At 35.9% G+C, this 27,412-nt stretch overlaps 1 protein-coding gene across 1 annotated transcript in view; it reads right to left on the bottom strand.

Moving 5' to 3' along the window:
- Positions 1-27,412, bottom strand: part of TBCD (tubulin folding cofactor D) — a 131,720-nt gene that overhangs the window by 38,762 nt on the left and 65,546 nt on the right. Inside the window, exons 16-25 of the mRNA XM_050908199.1 lie at positions 22,270-22,299; positions 18,809-18,894; positions 14,891-14,971; positions 14,057-14,130; positions 13,012-13,129; positions 11,521-11,581; positions 9,936-9,958; positions 3,318-3,349; positions 1,121-1,183; positions 596-672 (exon numbers count right to left, since the gene is read on the bottom strand). Coding sequence (XP_050764156.1) covers positions 596-672; positions 1,121-1,183; positions 3,318-3,349; positions 9,936-9,958; positions 11,521-11,581; positions 13,012-13,129; positions 14,057-14,130; positions 14,891-14,971; positions 18,809-18,894; positions 22,270-22,299 — 645 coding nt within the window. The remainder of the gene's footprint in view (positions 1-595; positions 673-1,120; positions 1,184-3,317; positions 3,350-9,935; positions 9,959-11,520; positions 11,582-13,011; positions 13,130-14,056; positions 14,131-14,890; positions 14,972-18,808; positions 18,895-22,269; positions 22,300-27,412) is intronic.

Here is a 27,412-nt window from a genome sequence, read left to right as displayed (position 1 = left end):
ATTCAGAATTAGAGTAGCTCAAGAGCACAGTAAAAGGATTTGCAACAGAGTTTAATGGAAAATTTAAGCACGTTGTCCTGAATAACTCTGGTTGATCACACCAACATTCTCACTGTTAACAAACGCACCCTCAGTACGTCAGGCCTGAGGACATCATCCAGATTCTTTTTAATTCTCAAAAAAGTTCTCTGAAACTACCAAAATCAACATATCTTACATATATTACAGGTACACCAAAACAGACACAAAATATCATATCAATGTAACTATATGGCCGACAGCAAGTAGCTTCAAGCAACCATCAGCGACTACTAACTGCCAGCCCACTGTCAATGCCAGCACCTGTCAATCACTTTGTCCAAAGGTACGTACAAGAACAACCTTTGTGATAGCTGTTCAAGTATTAACCAAAAAGGTCTATTTGAATTTTGAGGAACTCAGGGTTTTTTTTTAAAAATAACCCTTCTTACCAATCTAAGAAACAAACATTCAAGAACCAATTAGATTCCATGGAAAATAATCCACCAACAAAAAGCAAAAATATTTCTAATTCTGTATTTAATGTGACCACATGAAGAAGGAGGAACTATTGTACCTTTATATGCTGTCGTGCAGCGCTTGAAACAAGAGGGAGACTTCTTAGACTGTCATTTATTAAGAACTGCCAGCCACCTGAAATAGTAAGGAACATCAATGGTATTAATTTTTCTTACTTTCTGAACTTCAGCATTCTCTGTTTTATTTTTTACGAAGACCAGCAATTATACATATTGACATATTTCCTTGGTTTTCCAAAATAAACAAGGTTGTGATTCTCAATTAGTATAGCTATTCTGGTTTAGTTTACGAATGTACATAGCGCAAACACTGCATCTGGTGATGCTGAAAACGTGACAGAAAAAAAAAATTAGTAAACAGCTACAAAACAAATCTTCAAATAACATCACCATCTGTTTGTGGTGATACATACACAAGTATTTGTGTATCTTTTTGATATTTTTTTATTTGTTAGGTCACCCAATCTCACTAATCTTGCTGCTTTGAAAAACATCATTCATTAATACTTTAGCTTAATGAATAACTACGAAGATAATGGAAGGTTATTTAAAATATGACATACCAATTACTGGGTCTCCTCTAAATGGCATTTTTGATAGTGACAACTTTTCAATTAAAGTGCAGACTGTAAGAAAATAAATTTGATAACTGGATAAATAAATAAAAAGAAAAATTGCAGCAATTTTGAAGATACAACCACATCAAGTTACATCAGCATTAATTTTAAATTGAAGAAAATTTGCAACTAGAAGCCCAAAATATGTGAAATTAGAAACTGAAAGGAAATTACACTTGTGGTTCTTACATAAAGCTACTATGCAGTAACTGTTCTCTGACATGAGTTAGTCCCATCATTCATGGAAATCCATTGTTTGGTGGTATGTTTTTCCCCCTCTGCCATTTAAGATGCATATGTACATATTATCCACCTTTCTGTTTCTATATCAGTATCATTGATAGTAAACCAACTTGGACAAAGATAATACTACAGCCACTAAAAAACTATTCAAACATATATGAAAGGTTTTCCTACTTCTTATTAGCATTTTTTTGGACCTTCAAGGAGTGGCATCTCTTCACTGCACAGAGCTAGGAGCTATAAAACTGGATGCAGCTTTATTTCCTTTGACACTTGGAATATGAGAAAATGTAATTTTAATAATTAAGTCCTTATTATTTTAAATCTATAAACTTAAATGAGTTTTAAGCTTACAAAACCTCTTCAGAATACTATTTTTCTCGTGTTTCAGGGCTGTTTTGGGGAATAGAGATTAACACAGTAAACACTGTAAACTTTTACTATACAATAGATTGACTGCATTGCTCAAATGAAAACTCAGCACTTAAGGAATACAATATCTTTCACCTCCTGGTGATCGGTTCAAATAAAACAGATCGGTATACATCCATACTCGCTATTTGACTGCTTTAGAGTTGGTGGAGCATTGATGGAGAGGAGGGAGAGGACAGAACAAGCTACTATATAATGCCACCTTTTTGTTTTCCTCTCCTCCCACAATTTAATCTTTGAATCTTACTCCGGGCTCTGTACATAGTTCATCTTCTTCTTCATTTATAATCAACTTACTGGGCTCCAAATCTACTCTTGAATTCAGTCCTCACTATGGTAATGTCACACAATCAGGCTCCCTGTGCTCAAACTCCATTCAACATTGTACGTCAGCTTCTTTGTTCTAATATTTATTCACAGACAAGGTTAAGTACAATGTGACTAAACCCAAGTCTCCTAGGGTTCCTCCTTAGTTCTCTACACTTCTTTATGCTCTATTGTGGTTGAGATCATCATCTTCATTAGACATGCAGGCAATTTGTGGAACATTTTCAATTCTTCTCTTATTCCACCTACACAGTTGTATCATGCCAAAATACTGTCATTTGTACTTCTCCAAAACGATGAAATATTCAGCTGCTTAAAAGCTAAAACATATTACAAAAACCTACCTATTCTTTCAGCCTGCATTATCATGTCACAAGACTGTAAACTCATTCAAAGACTGCAGAAATCCCCTTGCCCCCTTCACCCCTTCTATTTGATCACTCTTCCATCTTGGTACTGAAACTCCTTTACCCACTAAGTTTGGATGGCTTCACATCTTCAAAGCCGGAATCTGCTACGTAGCACTTCCTTCATTCAACCCATGAGCAGGAAACTCAAGTTGGCGTCATTTCCCTCTGCACCCAGGCTACCCGGACGGATACTTTTTCCTGCAATGCCCTTCCTTTTTACAGTGGTTCTGTATATAAAAATCTTCAAAATCCATGTGAACAACCCATCATCTTTTCTGTGATACCACCCTTTCCACAAACTGTTATTTATATGGTCTTTATTCTTCACCTTTGCGCACACATGTATTACGATAAAATCATTAGTTACATGATGGCATCTGTCTTAATGGACAGATCATATCTCTTCTGGAGAGGAATCTGAGTAAATCGATGAAGGAAGCCAATTCAACCCTGAAGAAAGTTCACTGTGTGCAACAACGGAACGAGAAAATGTGTGACAAACCCAAGAACTATCTCCAGCTCTTACACAGAGTTATTCACAAGTGTGCTAGCAACCAATGTTCTGGTGTACCTGTCTTCTGATTGGCCTCCAAACTTTGTATTTTTTTAATTACTGTGCATACTTTATTTATGCATTCAACATAATATATGCAAAACAAACTGGAAAAAAGTAAACAGAAGAATTCATTACTGCACATTTTCTGCTTCCACACCACAGCTGTGATACTTACCAGCTGGTCTCATCAGTTCTCCACCTAAACCCCTGCAAAGCAGAAACAGAGCCTTCAGAGAATAACCTACCACAAGCAATCTGAGTGCATTGCCTAGTGAGGAAAAAAAACTCAAACCCATTTCAGAATGAAAGCAGATTACAAAATACCTGCAGTTTTGTATTTGACCAACTCTAAAATACTGCTTTTTAAATCAACTGTTGTCTTGACTTCAGCATGATTTATACAAAACCTTCCTGAATATTTAACTTTCTTCTTGCAAAAATGCGGTCCCAGTCTTTCTAATTTTTAATGTGAATAATAAAAGACTGTCAAGTTCATTCTGCTTTTCTTTTCACTTGCTTCAGAAGCATTCCAAACCTGTGGGACTTGCCACAGGACTTTTCAGTCATACAGCCTCTATGAGCTTCTGACTTCCACAACTGAAAAGCAATTACATGCAATTTTTTAACAAAATCTTCATCTCTGGAACATTAAATAGAAACTTCACTCACCAGTTCCCATTTTCACAAATGTTAACTAGTTTACTTTCCTAGCGAAGTTTCTCACCCTTCCCCTCCCTGCTAAAGCCCCTTCCAGGTGATTTTGCATTCACCACCACAAGCGAGGGGTTAAAAACTTCCAACACATCAGAAAAGGGAGAGAAACAAACGGCTCAAGATGCTTCAGACCCTCATGAAGTAAGTGTGTGTTACATAAGGATGGTCTCACCAGCTTAGACCTCAGGCTTATCCAGCCCAGTTATCCTGTCTGAAAATTAGCCTGGCCACTGACAGCACTAGGAGGAGAAAGTATGAACTGGGCAGACAGTGGGGAGAGGGAGAAGCGTCCTGGAAATGGCAGGGCCTGTTTCCATTCCTTAGCCTCTGATGTCTCTGGGCAGAGACGTCTCCTCACCCTGCTGAGCAATGTCTGCTGGTTACATGGACATCCCCAAGGTGCCGTGAGCACTGCTTGGGGTGTTCTGCTCAGTGTCACCCTCTGTGGCTTAATTCTTCCATTTTATGAACCTTTGACCCCTGCCCTTCCTTTGGATATTTCCTCCCTCGACTCCTTATTCTTGTCTCCCTTCACTTCTGCTGGACTATTTCCACCCTGAGGTGTGCCAAACCCTTAATCACCTGTTTGTATGGCTGTGCTCTGGCAGAAACTCCCAGCAAGGGGGAGGAACAACAAAGGCTTTTTTGTTTATTTGCTTGGTTGTTTTTTTTTTTAAAAACCTTTTCTTCCCTCCTCTCCTCCTCCTTCCCCACAATAAAATTAGTAGCTATGCTCAGAAGGCAAACTTAGCAACCCTAACAACTCTTAGAACTTTGTTCTCCAATTTATCCTTTTATATAAGCTTCAAAAGCCTAAACATTTTAAACAAGTTTTTCCATTCCATACAAGTAGGTGCCTCCTGTAACATGCACTGAGTTTCTGACTGCTCAACATTTTCATTGGTTTTTCAGGTAATGCAGAGACGCCAACTCCACAATATTCTCATTTGCCATAAATCAGCACTTCCTTTAATTGGGAAACTTTTGCTTCCGACAATCAATATATTAAGCTCAATGTAATAATCCACAACTCAGTTTATCATCATAGGAAGCAAGCACAGATTCCACATCCCCATGCTGATAAGGTCTTTGTGTTTTCTACTCCACCTTCCTGCCATGTTGTCTGCTCTCCAGCTTCTAAAAAATTTAAATTAGAAAACAAAGAAGTGATGCAAGGAGTCGAGACAGCAGTAAAAATAGAAGAATGATGTGGCAAGGCTTGCTACCTCTTCAACATTTCTTTTCCCTTCATTTTGTCCTCACCCATTCCTTGCCTTTTGTCTGTTGTCTTACTGCAAACGAGTATAAAATAATGATCTTGTAAATTTGTTTGGTGTGCAACAGAGTCTGCTGATGCAAGGATTCAGATACGGACTTCTGTTCAAACTACAAAGCAAGAACTGAGTCATAAAGGCTGCTCTTCTCTGCTTCTTCACACTGCCAATAAGGAAGTCAGGCCACTTAAAGCTACTCTTATGTTAATAATTTGACAGCTATCCCTTCCTTTGGCGTTACATCAACTCAATTTAATTTCAGAGTTTAGAGCTTCACTGAGGATTGTCCCTGTGCAAGAATGAAGAATGGTGACAGTGATTTGCATAGTAAGATTTCCACGTAATGCAGAAACTATAATCAAATCTATCTTTGAAGACACTGTGATACCATGTGTTCTTCTCTGCAAAGCTTTTCAAGTTATTTCTTGCCTAGACATCACAGTATGTCCATCAATATATCTAAAATTTTTCCCCTTTCCACAGCTCATACATACTTCAATTTTAAGAACTGAGAATTCTATCATAATCCTAGATCTTTCCTCAGTCAGTGTTTAGTTTGTCAAACATGATGCGCATCTTTCTATTAACTTTATCTCACTCTACAGTATTTCACTAAATTAAAAAGATACGGATCTACCTAATTCAGAGATTCTGAATTTTGCTGCACAGTCAGTATTCTCTCTTTTTTCTTCCAAAGACACATCCACAAGTTGCATCACATTATTAGATGTACCTGTTTCAAGGTTTAATTATTAATTCAATTTGTAAATTGACTGATGCAGTGCCCAGGTTCCATGAGCACCTAAGCGTTCCTTCCTATGTGTAGTTCCACAGCAATGCTTCTCTCCTAGAAACATCTTAGGATGAGTCAAAATTTATTTGTGGAAAATATAATCAAAATGTATAATCCCTTGTAGAACCGATGAATTAAGATTACTGACCTAAGAATGCTGGTATCTATTTTAAAATTATGTAGGCCTTAATCAGAACCAATGACAGTGCTGTTTTCAGTGCATATAGAAGTTCAAGGTACTTTTGTAAATTTTTTAAAAATTATTTAAAACCTGCTTTTTGTGAGAAGTTCAGAATTCATCTTTAAGATTATAAAAATAACAGTAACTGAAGCTGTTCAGAGTTGAATAGCATCTACGTTTTCATAAACATCTGAAGCTGAAGCTGAAACTACTGGAATAGCTGAAGAGATTCAATTGCAAATACTCAGTTTCCAGGAAGCTAGGAACACCTGCTGAATAAGTATTTTCATCTCCACATGAATAGTAACCCATTATTTTCCATGGGAACTCTTTGTCCCAAATAGAATTGAGGTATCTTAAAAGGTCCAGGTTGTACACTTACTGGGCTTTGGAAGTACAAAATGGCTTTATCACAAGGTACATAGAGGAGGAAAGAGATACCTTTGAGCATAGATGAGAAAGTCTGTGTATTTAATAAAGCTCTTATGGTCATCCCTTGAAGACGCAGAGAATAAACTATACTAAGCTGACAAACACCTATTTTTAGGTTACTGTAAATTCATATGCTGACTGTACATGTTTTATATTGTACTCTAACACCAGAAGACTACAGGTGAAATCCTGGCTCTATGGAAGTAAGAGTTTTCCCAGTGACTTCAGTTAGTAGCACAAGAATTTCACCTTATAACTCTTCAGAACATAGTATTGCATGATCTCCTACAGTCATCATGCTACTGGATGCAAAAAATAATTTAAACTTGGAAGAATTGTTAAGATGAGCTTTGTTGCAAGGCTGGAATTATTTGCTGATTAAGTTAATATGCCTAAAAAACTCTTTTACGTAGATGACTGCCAAGAAACACATTTGCCCTGAAACCATCAAGATTAGTTGCAACCTTAAAGGTCTTTGAAATGAGATGCGTTTCTCTTTTGCCTAGCATCTGTCAACACCTACGGGCTACCTTACTCTTTTGGAAAAGTTGAAACTCTGAAGATGACAGTCCAACTTACACTGACTACTATTCTAAAAACCTAAAATTGCTGGTCTCACATAGCTGACCGTGTAATACACGCAGCCAGTCTCTTCATATGTTACGCGAATGAGATCAGAGCAAAACTACTATTAAAAATACTTTTTTCTTGAGGACTTTTCATATTGAGAACTAGTACAAGGTCTTAGATGCACTACAGAAATATATCTGCTACCAAAAAAAGATACTAACCGTGCTGATTCACTGGAAGCATAATATAGATCAAGCTGAACACCATGTTTAAACTGGCAGACTGACTTCCTATCCCAAGTAAGACAGCTTAAGGCAACAAATGCCGCAAGTTTTCATCTTAGGTTTTTAGGTATAAAAGTAATGTTTAAAGCAAATAAAATATAGCTCAATTTTTATAACTCTATAACCTGTACAGCACAAAACAGGCACCACGGACAAATACTCTGTTTAAGTGGCATGGTTTGCATATGACTTGCTATAACTAGTGCCCATTTAATACAGAAAATCAGGCTCCCTGCACAATACTCAACTGGAAGTGCACATGCAAATGCTTACACCAACCAGCTCCTCAAGACAAACTAGTGCATCAAATGTGTCAGAATCAAGACTAATGGAAGGAAGTACATACTGATGTGCCCGGACTTGCATTCTCCTTTTTCAGTGTACTATGGTAAACCCAGAAAAGGACTTACACAGGAAGACAGAAAGATACTTGCATTTTTAAAAAAATGTTAATACAGTAGAGGACAGGATTTTCTACCATTAACATAAACTAATTTGATTGCTTCAAGCATACTCAAAATTGAGAGACTGTGCAGTATAACTCAAAACTTGGACTGCGTCCTGTCTGCCATAATTCATGGCCATCATTCAAAATCAGGTTAAAGACATTACAAGAGCTGCTAAACAAAGCAAGACGGTTAGTTAAATGAAGGTCTCCATTACAGCACTTTGGCTTTATCTTTTTTGACTTGAGGTACTTATGGATTCAATGCAATCCTAAGCATTAGACAATCAAGAAACTCAAGACCCATTTTCCAGCTTAAAATTTATAAATTACAACTTTAATTAAAAAAAAAAAAAAAATCACAGCATTTTTACACTTTACTTCCTTTTCCCTTTCCCACAGGCCAACACAATTTCTGAAAACAGCTCGATCAAAGCATTAAAATCCATTCGGTCCACAAAAAGACAGCTATTTTGTTGCCAGAAGCAAAAGCAAAATATCTAATAAACAGTTGAGACATGTGGCATGATGCTTTTTGTTAATGCAGTTTAAAAACTAGAAACACAAATAAAACACACAGGTTTTCAACATTCCTACAAGATGTTGTTACACCGAAAATTCCCAGTAGCAATTTCTCAAATGGAAATCTTTGGAATATTATGTGCAATAATTACTCATCACGAAACAAGTTTGGCTTGTTTCACTAACTGCTTGCCCAGCAATACTCAAATTGCTGGTTTGTTTTTATAACCTAGTTTATTTTTCTTGTCCTATTTTAAAATATTTTATGCATACCGATATTTTAAAATATGGATTACAGTAGACATCTCTGTCTCAGCCTAAGTATTAGAGTAAACAGCAGTGAATCAATTTTGCTTGGAGTTGAATTAGAAGTCTTATCTAGAATGAAAACATTTCTGTAGGCATCTTATAAATACCATTAAGTGCAAGAAGTGCATATTATGACAAAAACAAATTACACCCAAGCTCCACCCTGACATTAAAGAATTTATGGGAGCCAAGACAGCCACCCACAAAGACACTAATATACAGTATCAGCATTAAAACCATCCGCCAGTACAAGCTAACTTTGGAGTAGAAGTTTCACACCAGTATGTGCGACCCTCAAGTAGTAAATTTTTACTTTTTTTCAGAAAGTTTCAGGATACAAAAAGTTACATAAAAATTCTTTAAATTATAATTAATAATTACACAAAAAACTACTTAAGGTTTACAGATATGTCATGTGCAAAGAAGTGAACTAAACTGCCCAAAAGCTCAAAGAATGTCAGTTAAAGCAGAAAAAAACCCTCATTTGCATATACAATTGTTAGGGAATACATGTCATTAATTATGTTTTGATTTCCTTAAATTTAGGAACAAACTCTGAAGTTACATACCAGTTTTAATTCACATTTACTTAACAGTTACTTAGGCAAACTCCCTTTATTTCCTGGAAGCTTCAATAAATAGGAAATGAAAAACAACTCAGCGAAAACTCATTTACATTTTCTTTGGCGCAAGAGTAGAAAAATTGCATTGAACCTTTTGTAATACTCCTGGCCTACTCATTACACAGGATGAAGAAAGTAATTCTAGAATTTAGACAGAAGCTCCTTTAAAAATAAATAAATAAATTTTGGACTCATTAACTTATTAGTTAAAGGTCATTTCTAGAGACCTATTTGAACCACACAAGTACTACAGTACAGGTGAATAATGGGAAAGAAATCCATTACACACTGCTGAAGCCATGGATTAGTGAGCATATTCTGTTTCACATTCTTTCCTTTCTTTAACTGTCTCTATCACAATATTGAGACCAGTACTTACCACTTTCCCATTAATCTAACATGCCTGTGAGTCGCACTCCCTGAACACCACAACCATTATAAAACGACATCGGCCTCTGTAATAGGTAGACAAAGCCAAAAGAATGCATGGGCTTGCATTCTGATGAACTGTGAGAGACTGGCAGTCTATGGTAGGTGTAGCTACCTTGTACAAACCAAAAAAACCCCCTAGGATCCTACTGTTTGCATTACTTCTAATTGATACTTTCCAATACAAAAAATAATTTTTTTGCGTCCATTTTCTTACCTGTACAATTGACGACTGCAAAGCTGGGGGGGGAAAAAAGGCAACAAACATTAATATTAGCAGAGTTTGTTTGATACAAGTGTTTTCATTTTTCCTCCTCGCATGCAATGTCTATATACTGTGAGCTATGCAACACTTTGGATTATTTTAAAAATAAAATTAAAAGGAAAAATCTTTTTAAAAAAACCTCTCTATATCCATTTGAATTTTACATTCAAAGAAAAATCAATTTAACACATTCATAAAGCACTAATTTTCTTAATTCCAAATCCTAGCTGCTCCTGCACATAGCCTGAAAGCTAGTTCGGCTTTTTTAAACACATTTGCTTTCCACAGTTGGCCCTTTTAAAATGATGACATACTGCATTGTCTGAAAACTGAAAATAACTTTGTTAGCTACAGATTAAACAGAAAAAACTTAAACAAAAGTTCAAATGTGACTGAAAAATATTATCTCATTCTTAACATTACAGTAGGCCATCTTCAAAAAACAGAGATTATCAAATTTCTATGTAGTAAAAACCCCCAAACCCAGATTTTTAAAAAGAAGGAGTTTACAATAACTCTGCAGATTAATTATAAGAACAGACAACAGCAGAAACTGGAAAGTATCGTAACAAATTAAGGCCATTGTAACAGTATAGATACTGCTGATCAAGCTTTCAGGCATTTCAACATGAGAAAGTTAAACAAGGACAAAGATGCTTTTTCAACCTGTGGCAGCAGCTTTCACCTATGCACAGACTTAAGCAAGCACCTATGTGCTTTAAAGCATAATGGGTAAATGGTGAAGCCTGACAGCTTTAGCACTTCAGAACTGGGACTAAAGGTACTACAGATACTGCAGAAAACGAGTAGGAGCCTGACCGCTGAAGTATTGTCTGTTCCATAAGGTGAAGAAATAGGAGCCAAAAGAAAAAAAAACAACAACATGGGATGACTTAAAATTAAAGGGACAAGTTAGGCAAAATTATCTCCGTAGAAGCATTTTAAATTGCTATGAGCACAACAAGACTTCATTTGTCGTAAGCAGAGATAAAGACAATGCATCAGTTGAAATACAGAATATGACTTCCAAGGTCTATAAACAGGTAAATTATGGATATCAGGATTTAGCAATGAAATCCCAATAAAATTTAAAAAAAGAATAGAAAGGACAGAGAATGGACTCACTAGGAGATCTCTCTTGAGCATGGTCACATTAAGGCAACAGCCATACATCTATCTGCAAGGCCTGTCAGTGATGTACAGAAAGGGAGAAGAAACAGAAGGGGAAAGAAAAACAAAGCCAAACCCCATGCAGTATTTCAGAAGCGTAACTGACAGCATCAGAGAAAGTGGTTTAGCTAAGAAGCTGGCAGAACAGAAAGGGACCAAATACAAAATTATACCGGCGTGAGACCCATGGTCAAGGACACCTAGCTATCAGTCAGTCTGCAGCGTGTGTCCAAATTTGTATTTGTGAGATTGTTTACTTTTGGCAAGGGGAAGAGGAAGGCGGAGAACAGCTGTCTTAATTGTAAATGTTTGTTTAAAAATAATACAACATACCAGGTTAAAAGATACATTTATACTTGCTACAAACCTCTTGATGGATTTGCTTAAGTCCCTCCAATGACTTTTCATTGAAATAATATGTTATAGATCTGTAAAGGTATACAAAATTTTTAAGACTGGTTTCCTAATCACGCTATAAATAATTTTTCTTCCATGACTTCATTGTACTTTCAAAGAGAAAAACAATCATTTGATTTCCAAATTATGCTCAACAGAAATATGCAATATTTAATTTTAAATAGTTCAGCAAACATAATAACGTAAGTTCTTTCCTTATCATGTAGCAAACTCATTCTTAAAGGACTATAAAATATTAGCGTCACTTACTAATAACATTATAATCAGTAATACACCGACAACTCTTCTCAGCTCAGTTGTATTTTGACTCCAACACTTCTGTGATTTTTCCATCAATTTCAAGTATTTCCTACTACTAAAAATGCTCTCCGTCTTTTTCTCTAACTTTTCAACTTACTTGAACAGGGAACTCTTCAGATTAACACTGCTGGCGAATACAATTCCCAATAATTAAAGCCATAAAAATCAGTGCACACTTTTGATATCTATTATTTGAATTAATCTCAGTATATTTAGCTTGTACAAACTATGACATCATCAAATTTGTTAGATGTCACCACTTTAGATATCTTTGTATGACTGCATCAGAATGTTCTCAGAAGTAAAATAAAAAAGGTTAATCAGAAAGTAATTATCCAACTTTTAGAATGAAAATGACCCATAAAGTCTGTCTGGTTTTTTAAAATATATTTCTTCAGCGTACATATATCTACGACTCCTGCAGAACTGTATTTATTTTCAGTGAAGTTTGCACTCTGGAGTCTTATTTTCCACTGCCTTGATCTTAAATAGTCGCCCATCCCAATTTAAGTCACACTAGTATAAAATTCTACTGCTAACGTAACTTCCAAATTCTAGTTTTTGCAATAAAGGTTTTCAACCATTTTTCACGTGTGATTCTTGTGAAAGAAAGAAAAGGTAAATGACTCATTTCTTTAATCACAACATTAAAACAAAGACACCTCCAAATAATTTTGTCATTTATTCTGGCTACATCACCTATATGTAACGTGTGTGTGTACACACACATACACCCATATATATATATCTGGACCAGCATTCAGCAGTGACAACTAGATCAGTCCAACTCAACAAGCTGCTTGAGGAGGTAATTCTCTAACACTGAAGATGAAAGACTGCCCCTTCACCAGGAAGACAGCATACTTATGGGGAAATGGGGTTTAATCCATATTTAAATGACAACTTTGAACTCTCCAAGTAAGGCAGCAAATGATCTCACTTTCCTGATGACGAATTTATACTTAAGTTCAGAACATCACCGAATAAAATGTGAAGGCTTGGCATGACTGACCAAAACAAACAAAAATTCAATGGAAAAGAAGTTCAGTAAGATGGAGATTTCCATAATTATACTCAAGAAGCTTTCAATAGACCAGACATGAAAGGAAAATTTATAGTCAAGATAATCTTGCATTTATACCTATTATTCTCTTCTGCTAGTTTGCACAGTGCATGGGTGATCTCAGCACAGGCAAGAATTGCCCCGTGGCGTGTGTGCAGATCTGTGCCCACTGATAAAGGCAGAAGTCTTGGCAAAACTGAAAGAGATTAAATAATTTATTTTTTTTTTAAACAAAGCAAAGTGACAGATCACAGTTCTAAATGTAATCATGTCTGCCTAGAAATAACATGGGAAAACCATTTCTGGAAAGTCAGGCCAATATATCCTGCCCATGATATGAAAACCAAGTTTTAAAAATATAAGTAAATTCTGACAAAGCATACTAAACCACACCAAGAAATTTTGTACTCACAACTACCTCCCTGTTCAGAGTAAATAAAATAACATACTTGCTATTAGGCATTGGGCTGGCTGAGCGGTAAGGGAAATGAGGCTTGTACTTCCATGGAATTTTACTTCCATATAAACCGCCACCTTCCTAGTCCACTATAGGGAGCCTAGGTAAGATCTGTAACTACAGATTCACCTGGGTGTCAGCTGCTGTCTTTCAGCCGTATTAAAAAGCAGCTAGTACATCCTCAGAATCTTGAGTGGGCCAAGCAAAGGAACCTGCATTCATGCTACAAAACATTTGATTACACATACAACAGTCAAAAAGGAATTCTTCTGAAGATGTCAGACTGGACAAGACAAAACAGATCCCCCCACCCTTTACGACATCAAAGCCATATCAACAGAGCAAAAGCCAGGAATTTGAGGGCTAGCTGCCTGAATTGTTGCAACAGAACTACACCCATTTATTCATCTCGGAACTGGTAGGGTCCAGTGTAGCCAGATAACTGAAGTCCAGTCCCCAGATAAAAAAAGATCTGGCAGTATTTTATAATTTTTGCATAAAATCTGCAAACTGGTAAAGCTATTAGTGTCACTACACTGTATTAAGTTGCAGGGGAAATCTTAATTTTTATTAAGTCATGGTGCATGTTTAAATCTTAATACATTTTTGCTACATAAGCTAGAACGCTTGATATGGCATGCTATGCAGAACTTATTTGTTACCTACCCACATTCGCCATGTATTCAGGAGCCCGTGGAGTAAGGTTATGCAGAGCTTTGGTTGAAAGTTCTCGAATAACACTGAAGATGTAAAAAAGCATTTTTGGATTGTTTTGGGTTAGCAATTTAGTAGAAGTAATGTATTAAAAAAAAAATGTCAGGAAGGGACTCCTGTCCCTGACCAAAATAAAGACCCCAGCAATATTAAAAATTACAGTATTCTCTGTCCATCCTATGCTTCCCCCCCTCAAAAAAAGCCAACAAAACAAAACAGTGGACCAAACAGCCTACAGCTAGCTTTTAGCTATATGAATAGAACTTATTGCTGAAAAAGACAAAGAAAAACATAAGTGTGGATGGTAGAACCTGAGGGCTCATTCTATGCATTGGCAGGGACACTACAGTAAACTATTATTATTTCTCATGATGCAAACTATTATCAGCACTGATATAATCTCATTTGTGTTATATGTACACATTTTAATCTTCATGAACACTGAATATGACTAAGCACCATCTCTATGCATGAAATCTACTTTAATTATGATAATTGTATGGTGATGGTGTTTACCCCTCACATATACTATATACCGTGTAAATGTGCTTTATTAATCTATTAACAGATTGAGGTCATGGCAAAAAGACAAAATTCATAAACATGTTCTAAGTGACAATATGCTAGGGAGGTACAGACGACATCAGCTGCTACTTGTCCAGTTTCCTTCAGTCAAATGCTATTGCAAACTCTAATATAAGTAAAATTTACAAAAATAACCTAGGAAAGCATGATATGCAGAACAGTCAGTTCCTGGATATTAATAATTAGACTTCATGAACTTACCTATCCCAGTGGTTAATCTTCATGTTAACTAAATGATCAATCATTGGCTGTGTATACTGAGGAAAGCCAGCAATATACACACTGAAAAATAAATGTCCATATAGAGAGAGTACAGAATCAATATCTGTGTGCATTTTAACACAAGCTACTCCAAAGATTTAAATTCTCTAGTTTTAAAGCAACCAAAAAAATTACTTAAACATGCCTTCTCCTAACTGAGATGCAGCGGAATGAAATAATACAATAGGAAATATTTTACAATTATTGAAAAAATTTTAAATCACTTTTGTAAAACTGTCAGATTCTTTATAAAAACTACTATACATACAAAAAGCTTGACAGCAATGAAAAGCAAAAATAAACATTCGATTTCCATTGTTACATTCTAGAAAATCTAGATGTCTATATTAACTTACACAATTATTTCAGATTGGAGAAATGTATTAACGATGTAATCCACAGTACACAGTAAAATTAAGTTACAGAAACGTGCTACATCTTCATAAATACAAAGGTCCAAAATTGAATATGGGTTTTCAAGTTGTCCTTTTTAAAAATCAAATATACACAAAAAGTCAATTCTGACAAAAAAATGTTAAAGTTGCAAAGTCAAGACCTAAGATGTAAGGGAACACCACAATTAATTATCTAGGTGGCCTGCATAATTACCTAACTTCACAGCCACACTTGCTTTCCAGTCTTCAGAAGCATCAACTATTGAAAGCTAAGGTCAACAGAAGTTAAGTGAAATGTTTTTTCAGTACATCTGATGTATGTTAAATAATCTTGGAAAGCTAAACAATCAGTAGAATGTGTTTGTGTCAAAACGGCAGGCACAAAGGGATGAAATTAAGGACACACGGATTATCTTAATTTCACCTTTTCATATCTTTTGAGTGAATAACTTTGCAACCATAATAGTTTTCCATTAATATATGTGTGTGTAATTAGAAGCAAAACAAAGACAAAAAACAAATACTGTTGCATGTTACCATACTGATATCTATGTAATTCATCAGAAGAGTAGGAATCCTTAAATCCACAGCACAGACCTCAGTCACTTGAGTCAACTACTGCTATGAGCCCTAGAGGGGGATTAGACAGTTGGTTTAACTGGTTGTTGATGCCAGCAGAGAAATGATAAAACTCATTACTCTTTGGTTCCTTTCCTTGTTCTGGAAGAACATACAATAAGAGACACACTTCCCCTGCCATATTTGAGTTCTCTCTTCTTCATAGTTGCTTTTTGGGCCCTAGTTTTAGCACTCACTATTCCTTCCAACCATTTTAATCTGAACTTCCTTGATTTCTTGGGCCATGTCAGTAGCCCAATCCCACTTTCAGTTTTAGTTTATAACTAACTTAACTACAGTCCTCATCTTTTGTACCCTACTGAGTATTTAATGCAAGTAGCCTTGGATACAAGTCTAGCCTTCCTGATAATGTTGCTGGTAAGATTTTTGTATCCTGCTCTACTCAGATTAAGAAGCTTCTTCCTTAACTCTGCTTTTACCAAGCCCAGAACTCCTGAATCACATAATCTCTTTACTCCCAGTTCAAACAAAATGGGTTTCCTCTACCTTCCATCCTCAGAAACAGATTATGGTATTTGACCTGAATCCTCCAAAGAACATCAGCAAAAAGTTTCAAAAGGGCACCCAGTGTGAAAAATCAGCATAAAAATATTTAATTTGAAAGGATATAAGCAACTATTTATACACACACATCTATATCATATATATAGAAATATATATGATACAGCCTCTCTACAAGAATATATCATCATTTATTAGCCAAATCCAAATTCAGCTGTAGAAACCGACACGTCTTTTTCGAGCTTTTAGTGCTCAAAGGAATCTAGTAGTACCAACCTTCACACCTGCACAGCTTCCTTTCACATAGCGGCATTATGCTGGCATACAAAGTGTCCCAGGATTGTTTTATCTGGGCGGGGGAAGGACAGCTAAAGATTCTAGATCTGGAATATGAACCTCAAGCAGCTTTTTCCAGCTACATAAACAATTACACCACCTTAAGGCATACCGATCAGAAAGGTCCATTCTTCCTACCACATCATAATGATATATGTTTTCGGTGCAGCCAAATATGTGCTTATGTACTTTTCCTTTGATGTTACTCAGACAAAAATAAGGAAATAAGTATTGACCCAAATAATGACATCCTGCTTGAAGAGCAAAGTGGTGAAGATTTTTAGAAGTAATATAATGAATGAGATGACAAATACTTTACAAAGAAGAGTTTGATTAATAACACTGAACACAGTTTCAAGGAATCGTACTACTAAGTGCATAAGATTATTTATAAAGAATTTACAAATTTATTCTTTCTGTTGCACAATTTAAAGAAAGGCACAAGAGTGGAAGAAAAAAAATCAACAGTAAAAATATTTTCACTTAGATAAGTAACACTCTTACAAAAACCCTGGAAATCACAATGACAGGAGTAATAAATGAGCATTTGAGAAAAAATAATAAATTAACAATTCAGCTTTCAAAAAGTAAGGAGAACGTAATTAGTCTCCAAGCCAAAATCATAAAAGAGAGAAAATAAAAACTGCTTTGTCAATTTTGAATATTTTCCATTTTCTACTAGTACTAAAAGCCAGAGTTTCAAAAATCACATTGACACTATACAGATCTAGAGTAGCATTGAATACCAAGCCACTGCATTTCCCCATCTCAGCTCAGCAGGCTGGGAGCTCTGGGGAAGAGAGGCTCTGGGGAAGAGTGTAGGAGGAGGGTGTGGACCCCAGAAGGAATGACACTAGGTAAGAGGTGAAGATATGTACAGACTGAAATGATTAGGTACAAAAAGGACAATATGGAGATGGACAGATTAATAAAAAAAATAGTTGAGGAGAGGATAGAGGGTTCCAGTGCAAATTATCTTAAAAAACTGCTCATTGGAAGTCACAAAGCTGGCAACGGAGCATAAACCATCATATACCTGTTTGCTATTTCTGTTCCCCAAGAATATAATCTCTTCTAGCCTTTCTGACCTGTGACCTTCTGAGCAACATGCAACTCCATAGGGCAATTTATCTGACCTATCTTAAAACGGTCTGAATCACCTTCTGTAGGTGCCTGTCTCTTTGCATTGGCTATGGAGAGAGGCTAGACACCTAGGCTAGACTGTCTGTCTTAGACAACTAAAGCTAGAACCCAGCCCTCAGTCTTTTTCATCTTCTCATAAGGAAGTGCAATCTTACGTTCATTTTAGTCATCCTGTGCACCCAGCTTGCCTCTGAATTCCCCTGACTTCAGCATTATTGTATTTTCAGATAGCTGACCAGAACAGAACATAGTATTCCAAGACAAGCCACTGATTTATAACAGCACCACACCAGTTTCGGTATTTCCCATCACATTCTTTGCAGACTCCATACTGCAGTGATCAGTTTGTTTTTCAAACACTATTGCATACTGTGGTTAGATTTTTACTGAGCTATCTATGAGAAATATAAGCGCTCAAGTTAAAGGTCCATGCACAGACCACAAATTCAACAACTTGTGCAAAGTATTTTTTTAAATGGGTATTAGTTTATTTTTTTACCCACATCGGAGGCTATTTGCCATCATAACAGCCTCTCCTTTTACTACAACTCTTCAAAATCCCCATGTCTTCTCTAATCTTGACCAGCTTAGACAGTTTTGTGACACCTGCAAATATTGCCTCTTGGCTGCTTCTTCCACGTAGACAAGGAAATCATGGTCACATTTTCACCATGTCTTACACATAATAAGCAGTTTGATGCAGAAATAAGAAAAATCAAATTTTAATTTATTCAAAAACAACAGTAATAAACATAATGTTCAGTAAGGTGAAACAAACAGACAAATATTTCATTATGTAAAAGAGGTCCCTCATGTTTAGGAAAACTAATGCTTGGAAACTTACCTTATAGACAGATAACAGTTAACTCTGTTACCAACAGCAAAATAATCAGCTGCAGTTAGAATGTCTATGCCATGTGGAAAAGTGCCCTACAAACATCATAGGGAAGAGGGAAAAAAAATAAGAAAATTTTATTTAAAAATGTAAAATACTTTCCAAATAGGCAACATTAATGAAAACAAAGCTCCTACTACTCTCCAAGCACTGAAAAAATACAATTTAATTTCTAATGTATAGTAAAATCACTTGTACTAAAGATATAAAGGATATTGGATGTATAAATAGCAAAATACCTAGCTTCACTTATGAGTCAATGATAAAGTAAATAGCAGCAGATAATAAACTATGAAATAGCTAACTTAACACCTTCAAGTCATATCCAAATATATATTTGGTGAATGCATGACTATGTATGCATACAAAAAATGACTTCTCTAAAAGAAGGTTTAGATAAATGTAAGAATGTTTTCAGTTTATGTGAAGGAACAAGTATCTGCTGCAAGTTTTATGAAGTATAAAATTAGAGATTTAGGCATCAAGAAATGCATCACATGTAGAGTACATGGGAGTTCAATTACTTCCATTTGTTCCTACTTACACATATATTTTATGACTTATTTATTAATGAACTAAAAAACTGGGGTTTGTTTGTTTGTTTTTAAGAACAACGCTGGTTCCCAGCAAAGCCTGAAACATTGAATCCTACAGAAGTATCATACTTCTGACATCACTGCTCAAAAAAATCTGGTTTTAGAAGATAAACTATCTTTCTAAATATGCAATTGCCACCTAAAAATTTGCCGTTTTATATAAGCAATACAATTCAGACATTCAGAATTTTGATTGGCTATGACTGATGTAATACAGTATTAACGCAGCAAGGCTGTGTTTTGGAACGGAGGAGGCAGCATAGCCTCCACAAGCCATAATTAAGTACAAATGGAAACCAGCCAACTGAAAGACACTACGCTCACTTACAAAAAGGACAATCATATGATATTCAAGCAGTAAAGTTATGTGGAAGTACAGGTTCTGGATATGATACAGTTTTGTTTGTTTACAGCTCACTCATCCCTTCCACATTAGGATACAGCCATGCAAAAATAGTAGAAAATATCTCTAGATCTAAGCCTGAATAATTAAAGAAGTATATACTGCAAGCAGTGGGAAGCTGTCAGCTACTGCGGAGGTCTTATTCTGGGAAGCATAATTCCAATAGTCCAAAAAAACAAGGCCTGGAATCTGACTGAACCAAGAAGGATAGACAGAATATTTATGGCTTATCCAAGAGACTACCCGCAAACCCTAATAACTCAAAGGTGAAATGAATGCACTCTCCAAAAGCCTAATGAAACACTGATTAGGGAGAAAAATGTACGTATGAGAAATACCTCAGTATGATTTATAGCCAAACAACAAGACATACAATGAAATATATAAGAACGCATACTGTACACAAGGAAAATCACAGCTAAACAATTTTAATTCTAGCTGCTAGCTGGACCTTGCTATTTATCACTTGGCTGTAAGTGTGCCAATTTGATCCCATCTCACTGAAGGTCATGGTGCCACAGTGCATGTCAGTGAGACCACAAAATTCCTGGCACCAGGTTCATGAGTACAGCCGATGGGAGAGAGACTTCAGAGGAAAAGCTAACAGTTTCTGTTCTGTCAGAACACTTAAAACTTACTGCTCCAATATAAAAGTTTGTCTTATTAGAAGTATGTGCATTTCTCATGACTTATGCTTAAAAAAATTCTTCAGTTTTTCAAAGTTTTCATTTACATGAAGTGTAAGTTACAATGGCTTCTTTTTCTGAGGCCATAAAAGCAAGCTCTCAGATTCAGGACATGTTGAATTGCAAAGGTGAAGCAGGCAGGAACCAGGAAGTAAGCGAGGTCAACTTTTTTCTCCAACTATTTAGTATCAGCATTGCTACTTCAGATGGAGGATATGTTTTAGCTCCTTCCAATTCAGAGAAAGGGTGTCTCTCTCAACACATTACATCCAGGGAAAGAACTACAGAGGGTGTATCCACTGATTAAGTAACCATTTTCCTAGGCAGTAAGGAATGGTTCAGTAAGTAAAACTTCTGAACTTCTACAGAAACCAACTGGAGACTGATAGCGTTCCTCATGCCATGAAAACTTACTATTTCACTGCAAACTCCTCCTTAACATGCTGACATATAAGCTAAAATTGTTGCGTGTTCTACCAACACTGACAAATTTGAATCGTGGGTCAAAGCAGAGTCAATAAGGAAACTTTCTGGTTGTAAACTAATGTAGACTGTACTCCTCTGATTAAGAAATAAAAAACTCCACAAAATTTTTGCTACATGGAAGCATTTCTAAACCTGCAGCACCCAGGAGCCCTATCTCACCTGGAGCTGAAGTCACAGCAAGGTGTTTACTTCATTCAGTACCTCACGAAGCAGAATCAGGCTGAGTTGCTGTGTGATGACTAACCTCTCCAGGGCAGTAACTACAGACCCAGGGAAGAATCACGCTGGCTTCTACTTATCACAGACCTAGTCGGGTCAGGTCACCAAAAATACCTACCCTCTTCCTCCTAGTCTTCTTGCGCCCTTTCTCTGCTGCTAACCTAATTCTATCTAGAAATACACACACCAGTTACGGACACATTGCTTAATACCCATAGCTCTAAAGGAATAATATCCCGGCTCATAACACAGAGATCTTCAGGATTGATATCAGGGAAAGCTAGACAGCATTTTAACAAAGATCCCTTAAAAAATGGCTTATTGATAACAAAATTTGCTTTGAAATCCAAGTCTTTACCTTATTTCCTCCAAGGAATGGAGGAATGCTTCTCCTCCAAGGTTGCAAATCAAAGTTGTCTGAGCATTTTAACTACTTAAATGACGCTAATTTACATAGGAACCTATCACAATACTTTTTATCAAAGCACTTACGTACCTCCAAAAGTAACAGATTTCTCAAAATATCTAGATGGTAGCATTTTGGTACAACAGGCAAAACCAAACATTGAGTTGAAGACTCTTAAGTTCATTGTTCATTGTTCTAGTTCATTGTATCACCAACCACAGCAAAGATTGTGCAGCACACTTCAGCTGTTCTATTAAAAACTAGGAAGTCAATGAAACAAAAAAGTAACAAAAAAATTGCACTTTTCCTGCTTTAAGAGCATTGCAGTTTGCAAGGTGTATAATGGCTGTCATACATCCTGATTTTGCTTTTCAGGATGACTGAATATTACCAGAAAGCTCATTTTCTTCCAAAACTAGAGTACTAAAATAAGACTCACATCTCAGAAAAATATTCCACAAGAACTCATTTGCTGATAACGATAATAATTATTTTGTGACATCCTTTTACTCAATTTCTCCAAAGCCACAGCGTCTAATTTTGATTTTAGGTACTACACGTTTACAGTAACCTCCAAGGCACTAATGAATGAAGATTCAGGAAAGTTACCATACCTGTCTCCCAACATTCTCCTGGAAGGCAGCCTAAGGAACAGAGAACAAACATACCAAAACGAGTCAGCTTTGCTTTTTGATAAACACCAGATGATGAATTCAAAACACACAACAATATAAATGACCCATGGCTTTTCTTTTTTAAATAAAGTAAGCTTTGTCAGTAGAACAAGCCCAGAGGGCTTTTTTGTTTCTGCGTCTCTATGTTCTGGTGTTCTTAAAGCTGTATGTTGCATGACAGCAGTTTAAGAATACAAGTTTATTAAACTAGTCACACCCACAAGAGTGCTTTTGAGTAGTGACACAAGGCTTCGCACTGGAATTGAAAGTCAATACCTGTAGACAACAGAAACTGAGAGAGCTCACTTTTGTCTGACTACTTCAACATAATTTGCTAATAGTAGGCAAAGTTTGATTCTTTGTCAATGAAAACTGTAGACAAAAAATATTGAGACTGCAATACTTATTTGAAAGATACACTTCTGAAAGCACGCTGAAAGACTGAAATTATAAAACCTGAAGACAAAATTCATGTATGTTTCTTGTGTTTTGCATTAAATAAACTCAATATCTTGCAAAACGCAACGAATACAACCATAAAGTTAATCTCTCTACTTGTATGGTATACAGAATAAAACCTACTTAACTCCCTACTCCTTACTTGAATTTTCTCCCTCTCTCAAAAAAGCCAATTATTTTTTGTTCCTTAAAAGGATATACAATCGTAAGTTCTAATAAAAACTTCTGTAAATGTTAACTCTTTTCAGAGAGGGGAGATCATCATTATCTGGACACTTCTCTTAAGAAGTGTCACTCTACCTACAGACACAGATCTCCAGCAATGGACAGCCCTTGTCACCTGACAACTGATGTTTAACATACAGGGGGGGAAAGTCCCAATCTTTACTGAAAATGTCACAAGAATTTTGACAGACAGAGCTTCTGTATTTCCTACATAAATAAAGTACGCATGTGGTAATCCACCTGTAAAAACAAAAGGTTAAGTTAGCTCACCAAGGTATCATACTCTACATGTGGAGCAAGCACTCACAGAACACAGGTGAAGCAAGCCCTAATGAAGCCAGTGTCTCTTAGTGCATTTCTGAGGTTATGTCTGTTTAGGATAATGACTGCAGTTCCTGTAGACTTGCCCAGGCTAGTTCAGCTCCTGCTCACAGTGTACCCATTGCAGGACACGTAGCACAGGCTGACTCTAAACCGCTTACCCACCACCTTGGCCGGTTTTGGAGCCCACCTTAGCCTGCTCGCAGTTGCAGCCACGCTGCCAGCAGTGCCCCTGAGCTAACCAGTTTAGGATTGCCTCGGGTAGAACTGCATGGGCTATCCTCTGCGGTGGCGGCAGCATAGATACACCCTTGGGCAACACATAAAGCAGCGTTCCAGAACAGGAACATGAGCTCTAGCAATGCCCTATGCTTGTTCTTTATTGTATGCTGTAGCCCAGCTTCTGACATGGGTTTTTTCACTCCTTACCTCTCTACTAACAATGCTCCCAGCCAAGATTTGCCAGGACATAGTTTCATGTTACCCTGCATCATTTATTTCTTTTTACTTACACGTTAGCTTGAGATCCCCTTTTATGCTATTGAGACCCTTTTACTCAGCACAGGGACGTTTCAGCAAGGATGACGCTCTCAACTATCATATCTGAGGGATTTAATAGTTTAATTGCCACATCACAATTTCTTTTAAAAATGTACTGCTCAGATAAGTGCCTTAATGATACAAAATCTGTAAAGCCTTTTTTTTTTTTTTTTCTTTTTAAATCAGACACTTTAATATCCAACCAACATAAATCTGGTCTCAAACCAGTGAAAGTTTTATTCTACTTACAATACATCCGTAGGCCCATGACTGAAATATACTGTGGCAAAAATAATTGGAAAAAGATGTATGGGGGTCTATAGACAACGTAGCCCCAAAACAGCTATTGTACATAAAGATTTCACACAGTTTGTTTACTTAATGTAGGAATTTTAAAATTCCACCACTACATCACCATTTCATTTTTTAACTTACTTAGAAAAACAATCATGAAGATCTAAGAAATAGTCCAGCAGCATGGCAAAAATACTTAGCATTCATCTGATGTATTCTAAACATCTAATTTACATGTTAATTTACACCTAATTGATTAGTTTATCTATAAAAAACATACAACTTTAACCACTGCTTACAAAGATAGATATTAGTATTGCCTTACTATAAATACATTTGTTGATGATTTCAATTTAATAGCCTTGGAGAAAAATAATCAGTTTGTTACAGATTCTCACACTTGTGTTATGAATTTACAATTCACAAAAGTATGAAGAGAAATATGGTAACTAGCAAATTCCCATATACATAGCTCAGTAGCTAGAAAATTTTCCAGTTGCAGACTAAAACGGTATAGTAACTTGTTTCACAGCTGGTTGCTTAGGTTGAGGGAGGTTTGTATGCATCACCATGAACCTCTCTCAGTTTCAGCAGTGTTGTTGTGCATTTAAAAAAAAAAAAAATGCTAAAAGTGCCTCTTCTGCAAATAAGTTTTCAGCCAGTTATGGGCAACTTTACAACGAAAACAGAGATATTCAAACAAAAACACAAAAAGCCTTCAAAGGAATGTAAAAACTCTAAATCCTAGTGTTTAGAGTTATATTTGGAAAATTTCACCACTGATTTAAGGCAGCTTTGCAGACAATGCACATTCCAGCTGTGACAATTTAAACACATTACTCTTCTAGGAGAACAGCATCTAGCCCCAATTTTAGCAACAAAAATGTGATATGGTAAATTATTTTTCCTGGGTCTGAAGGAGTACATTGAACAGAAAAAGTTACAAGGAAAACCATCCCCACAATATTTTTCTGTTAAAGGTGTGTGAGAGAAAGTAAAATAGAAATATGAAAATAATGAACAATAGTTCATCCAAACGAAAATGCAATTTTCTAGAGCTCATTTAATGTTCACAGAATTCCCTCCTTGCTCCTTTAGCACTTTTTTATTGTTTCACAAAAGATTTTTCTTCATAATACTCAGGAGATTTTCAATAACTGAAAATGCTACTATTTCAATCATACTTTCAAACAACTGCAAATTCCTAAAAGATGCCAAATACTTCAATTGTTTTGTAATAATAATTTTTCATTTTTCATACAATCCCCTTCTGGAGATGGAAAAATTGGATGCAAAGATCTTGATGTAAAGATTCCATGATATCAGAACCAAGATGACCAACTAGCCTTGTAACCTGAATACTTTGCTTTCCCACAAAAACTGAAAAAATATTAAAACATTCTCTAAGTCATGATGTTAAAACGTATCAAGCAACCAAGAGGGAAAAAAAAAACCCCTCTCTTTACGATGTCAGAGCTGAATGGAGCCCAATCTGAGATCACTTATTCATGTGATTATTCCTTATAATGATTATTCATGAAAGAGTTGCAAAAGTCAGCTCAGAATGCTTTTGGAGCTTCAAAAGAACAGTCTTGTTTTATTCGCTCTAACCTCAGGGTTCAAAATATCTCTATATGCTATTTTGTTTTTATTGGTGCTCTGCATTATAATATATTGCATATTGTAATAGATGGAAAATCTAGTAAAACATGTTGTTTATTTAAATATGTATTTAACTGTAGTAATGACTGGAAATAATTAGGACTTGCAGGTATTTTTCTTCAAAACTGTAGTAAGGCCTGGTAAACACAAAATATTTCTTTGCCTGCCTTTCTAAAATAAGAAAAAAGGTTTCAGTACTTTCGTAATTATCCATCAAAACAGCAATTCCAAATTTTGACCAGCTCTAAATTAGAATGTACTAATGAAAAAATCAATTTGACTGGAGATAACTGAATTGCAGAATGCTTGATAGCTTGGTTTAAAGTAGAAGAGGAAAGTGAGAAGAAAATGTACTGTATTTTGTACTCATTTGAAATATGAAAGCACAATCTGCACCAAGCTTATAGCATTAGTAAATGTATCTGGTTTAGCACCATATTTCATGGTGAAACTATCAGTTTATGTTTAAGCATAGAAACATAATGAAGATTACACATGACAATTAGATCAAGCCACTAAAGGTAAGCAGTACACTCGCAGTGGCAATCATGTTAAAAAGAATTCTCCTCTTTATATATATTACCACTGATTCCTAGGGCAATTCCTATAGAGCAAATAAATAATTCACTTTTCACCATCCATACTCCTTAAAGTTTCATGCAGTTCTCAGGCAAGCAAAGCTACCTTTGTTTTCCTCTAAGGATTTTATTTTAATAAAGTGACTTAAATTAGCCAAGAATAGCAAATTCTACAGTTTCTAAAATTTAGAAGTTGAAGTTTGGGGGAAAGTAGCATCGCTCATATTCATTAGTTGTACAGTATGTGAAGAATATGTTATATCAGTACTCAGAGATCTACAGCATCTTTGGTTTTAACCTATTTAGACAAAGTGATTTGTGATATGATTACACAAGCAACTGACTCACTTCCCCAGCAATTATGCTGCAGCTTCATTCAGCTTAAACTCTCAAGCAGAGGTGTGGCTAGGAAAAATAAGGATGCTATCCAGGTATCCCTGAGAAATCCTTCTTATGTTATAAATGCATTAGCTTTCAAAATTTCAGTCAAAAAATAAGACAGACCTGTTAATTAATTTGCATGTTGCAAAGTCTGCTTTTTTTTTTTCCCCCCTTACATGCATTCACAGTGAAGTTTATTCTTAGGAATAGGGACACTTGGTTCTTTGACAGACATTTTTGTTAATATTTTTGCGTTAATACAGTTATAGGGTGGGGTTTTTCACATTTGCATAAGATAATTTGTTTTATCTGTTGAAACAGACAACTCATACTTCTTTCTTTTTTTTTAAGCAAGTTCAATATATAGAACACACTGACTTAAATTCTCAAAGATGTCCATTCTTTCTTCTTCTCAAATTCTATAACCTCTCCTCCATAAATTCCCTTCTCTTAAGAACAATCACGCATTCTTTTCAAGTCTCAACAGCATAAATATTTTCTACAGAAAGGTTCCACAGAATATACTTCAGTGTCAGTCCTATTAACTAGATAACAATACCTGCCTAATGGATTTATCACTTTCTTTTAAAAATTCCCAGTCCTACGGGAAGACTTTTATACAG

This window comes from Gymnogyps californianus, chromosome 19 (assembly GCF_018139145.2).
Source record: "Gymnogyps californianus isolate 813 chromosome 19, ASM1813914v2, whole genome shotgun sequence".
In the NCBI taxonomy this organism is placed as follows: Eukaryota; Metazoa; Chordata; class Aves; order Accipitriformes; family Cathartidae; genus Gymnogyps; species Gymnogyps californianus.
This window is presented reverse-complemented; position numbering and strand designations above follow the sequence as displayed.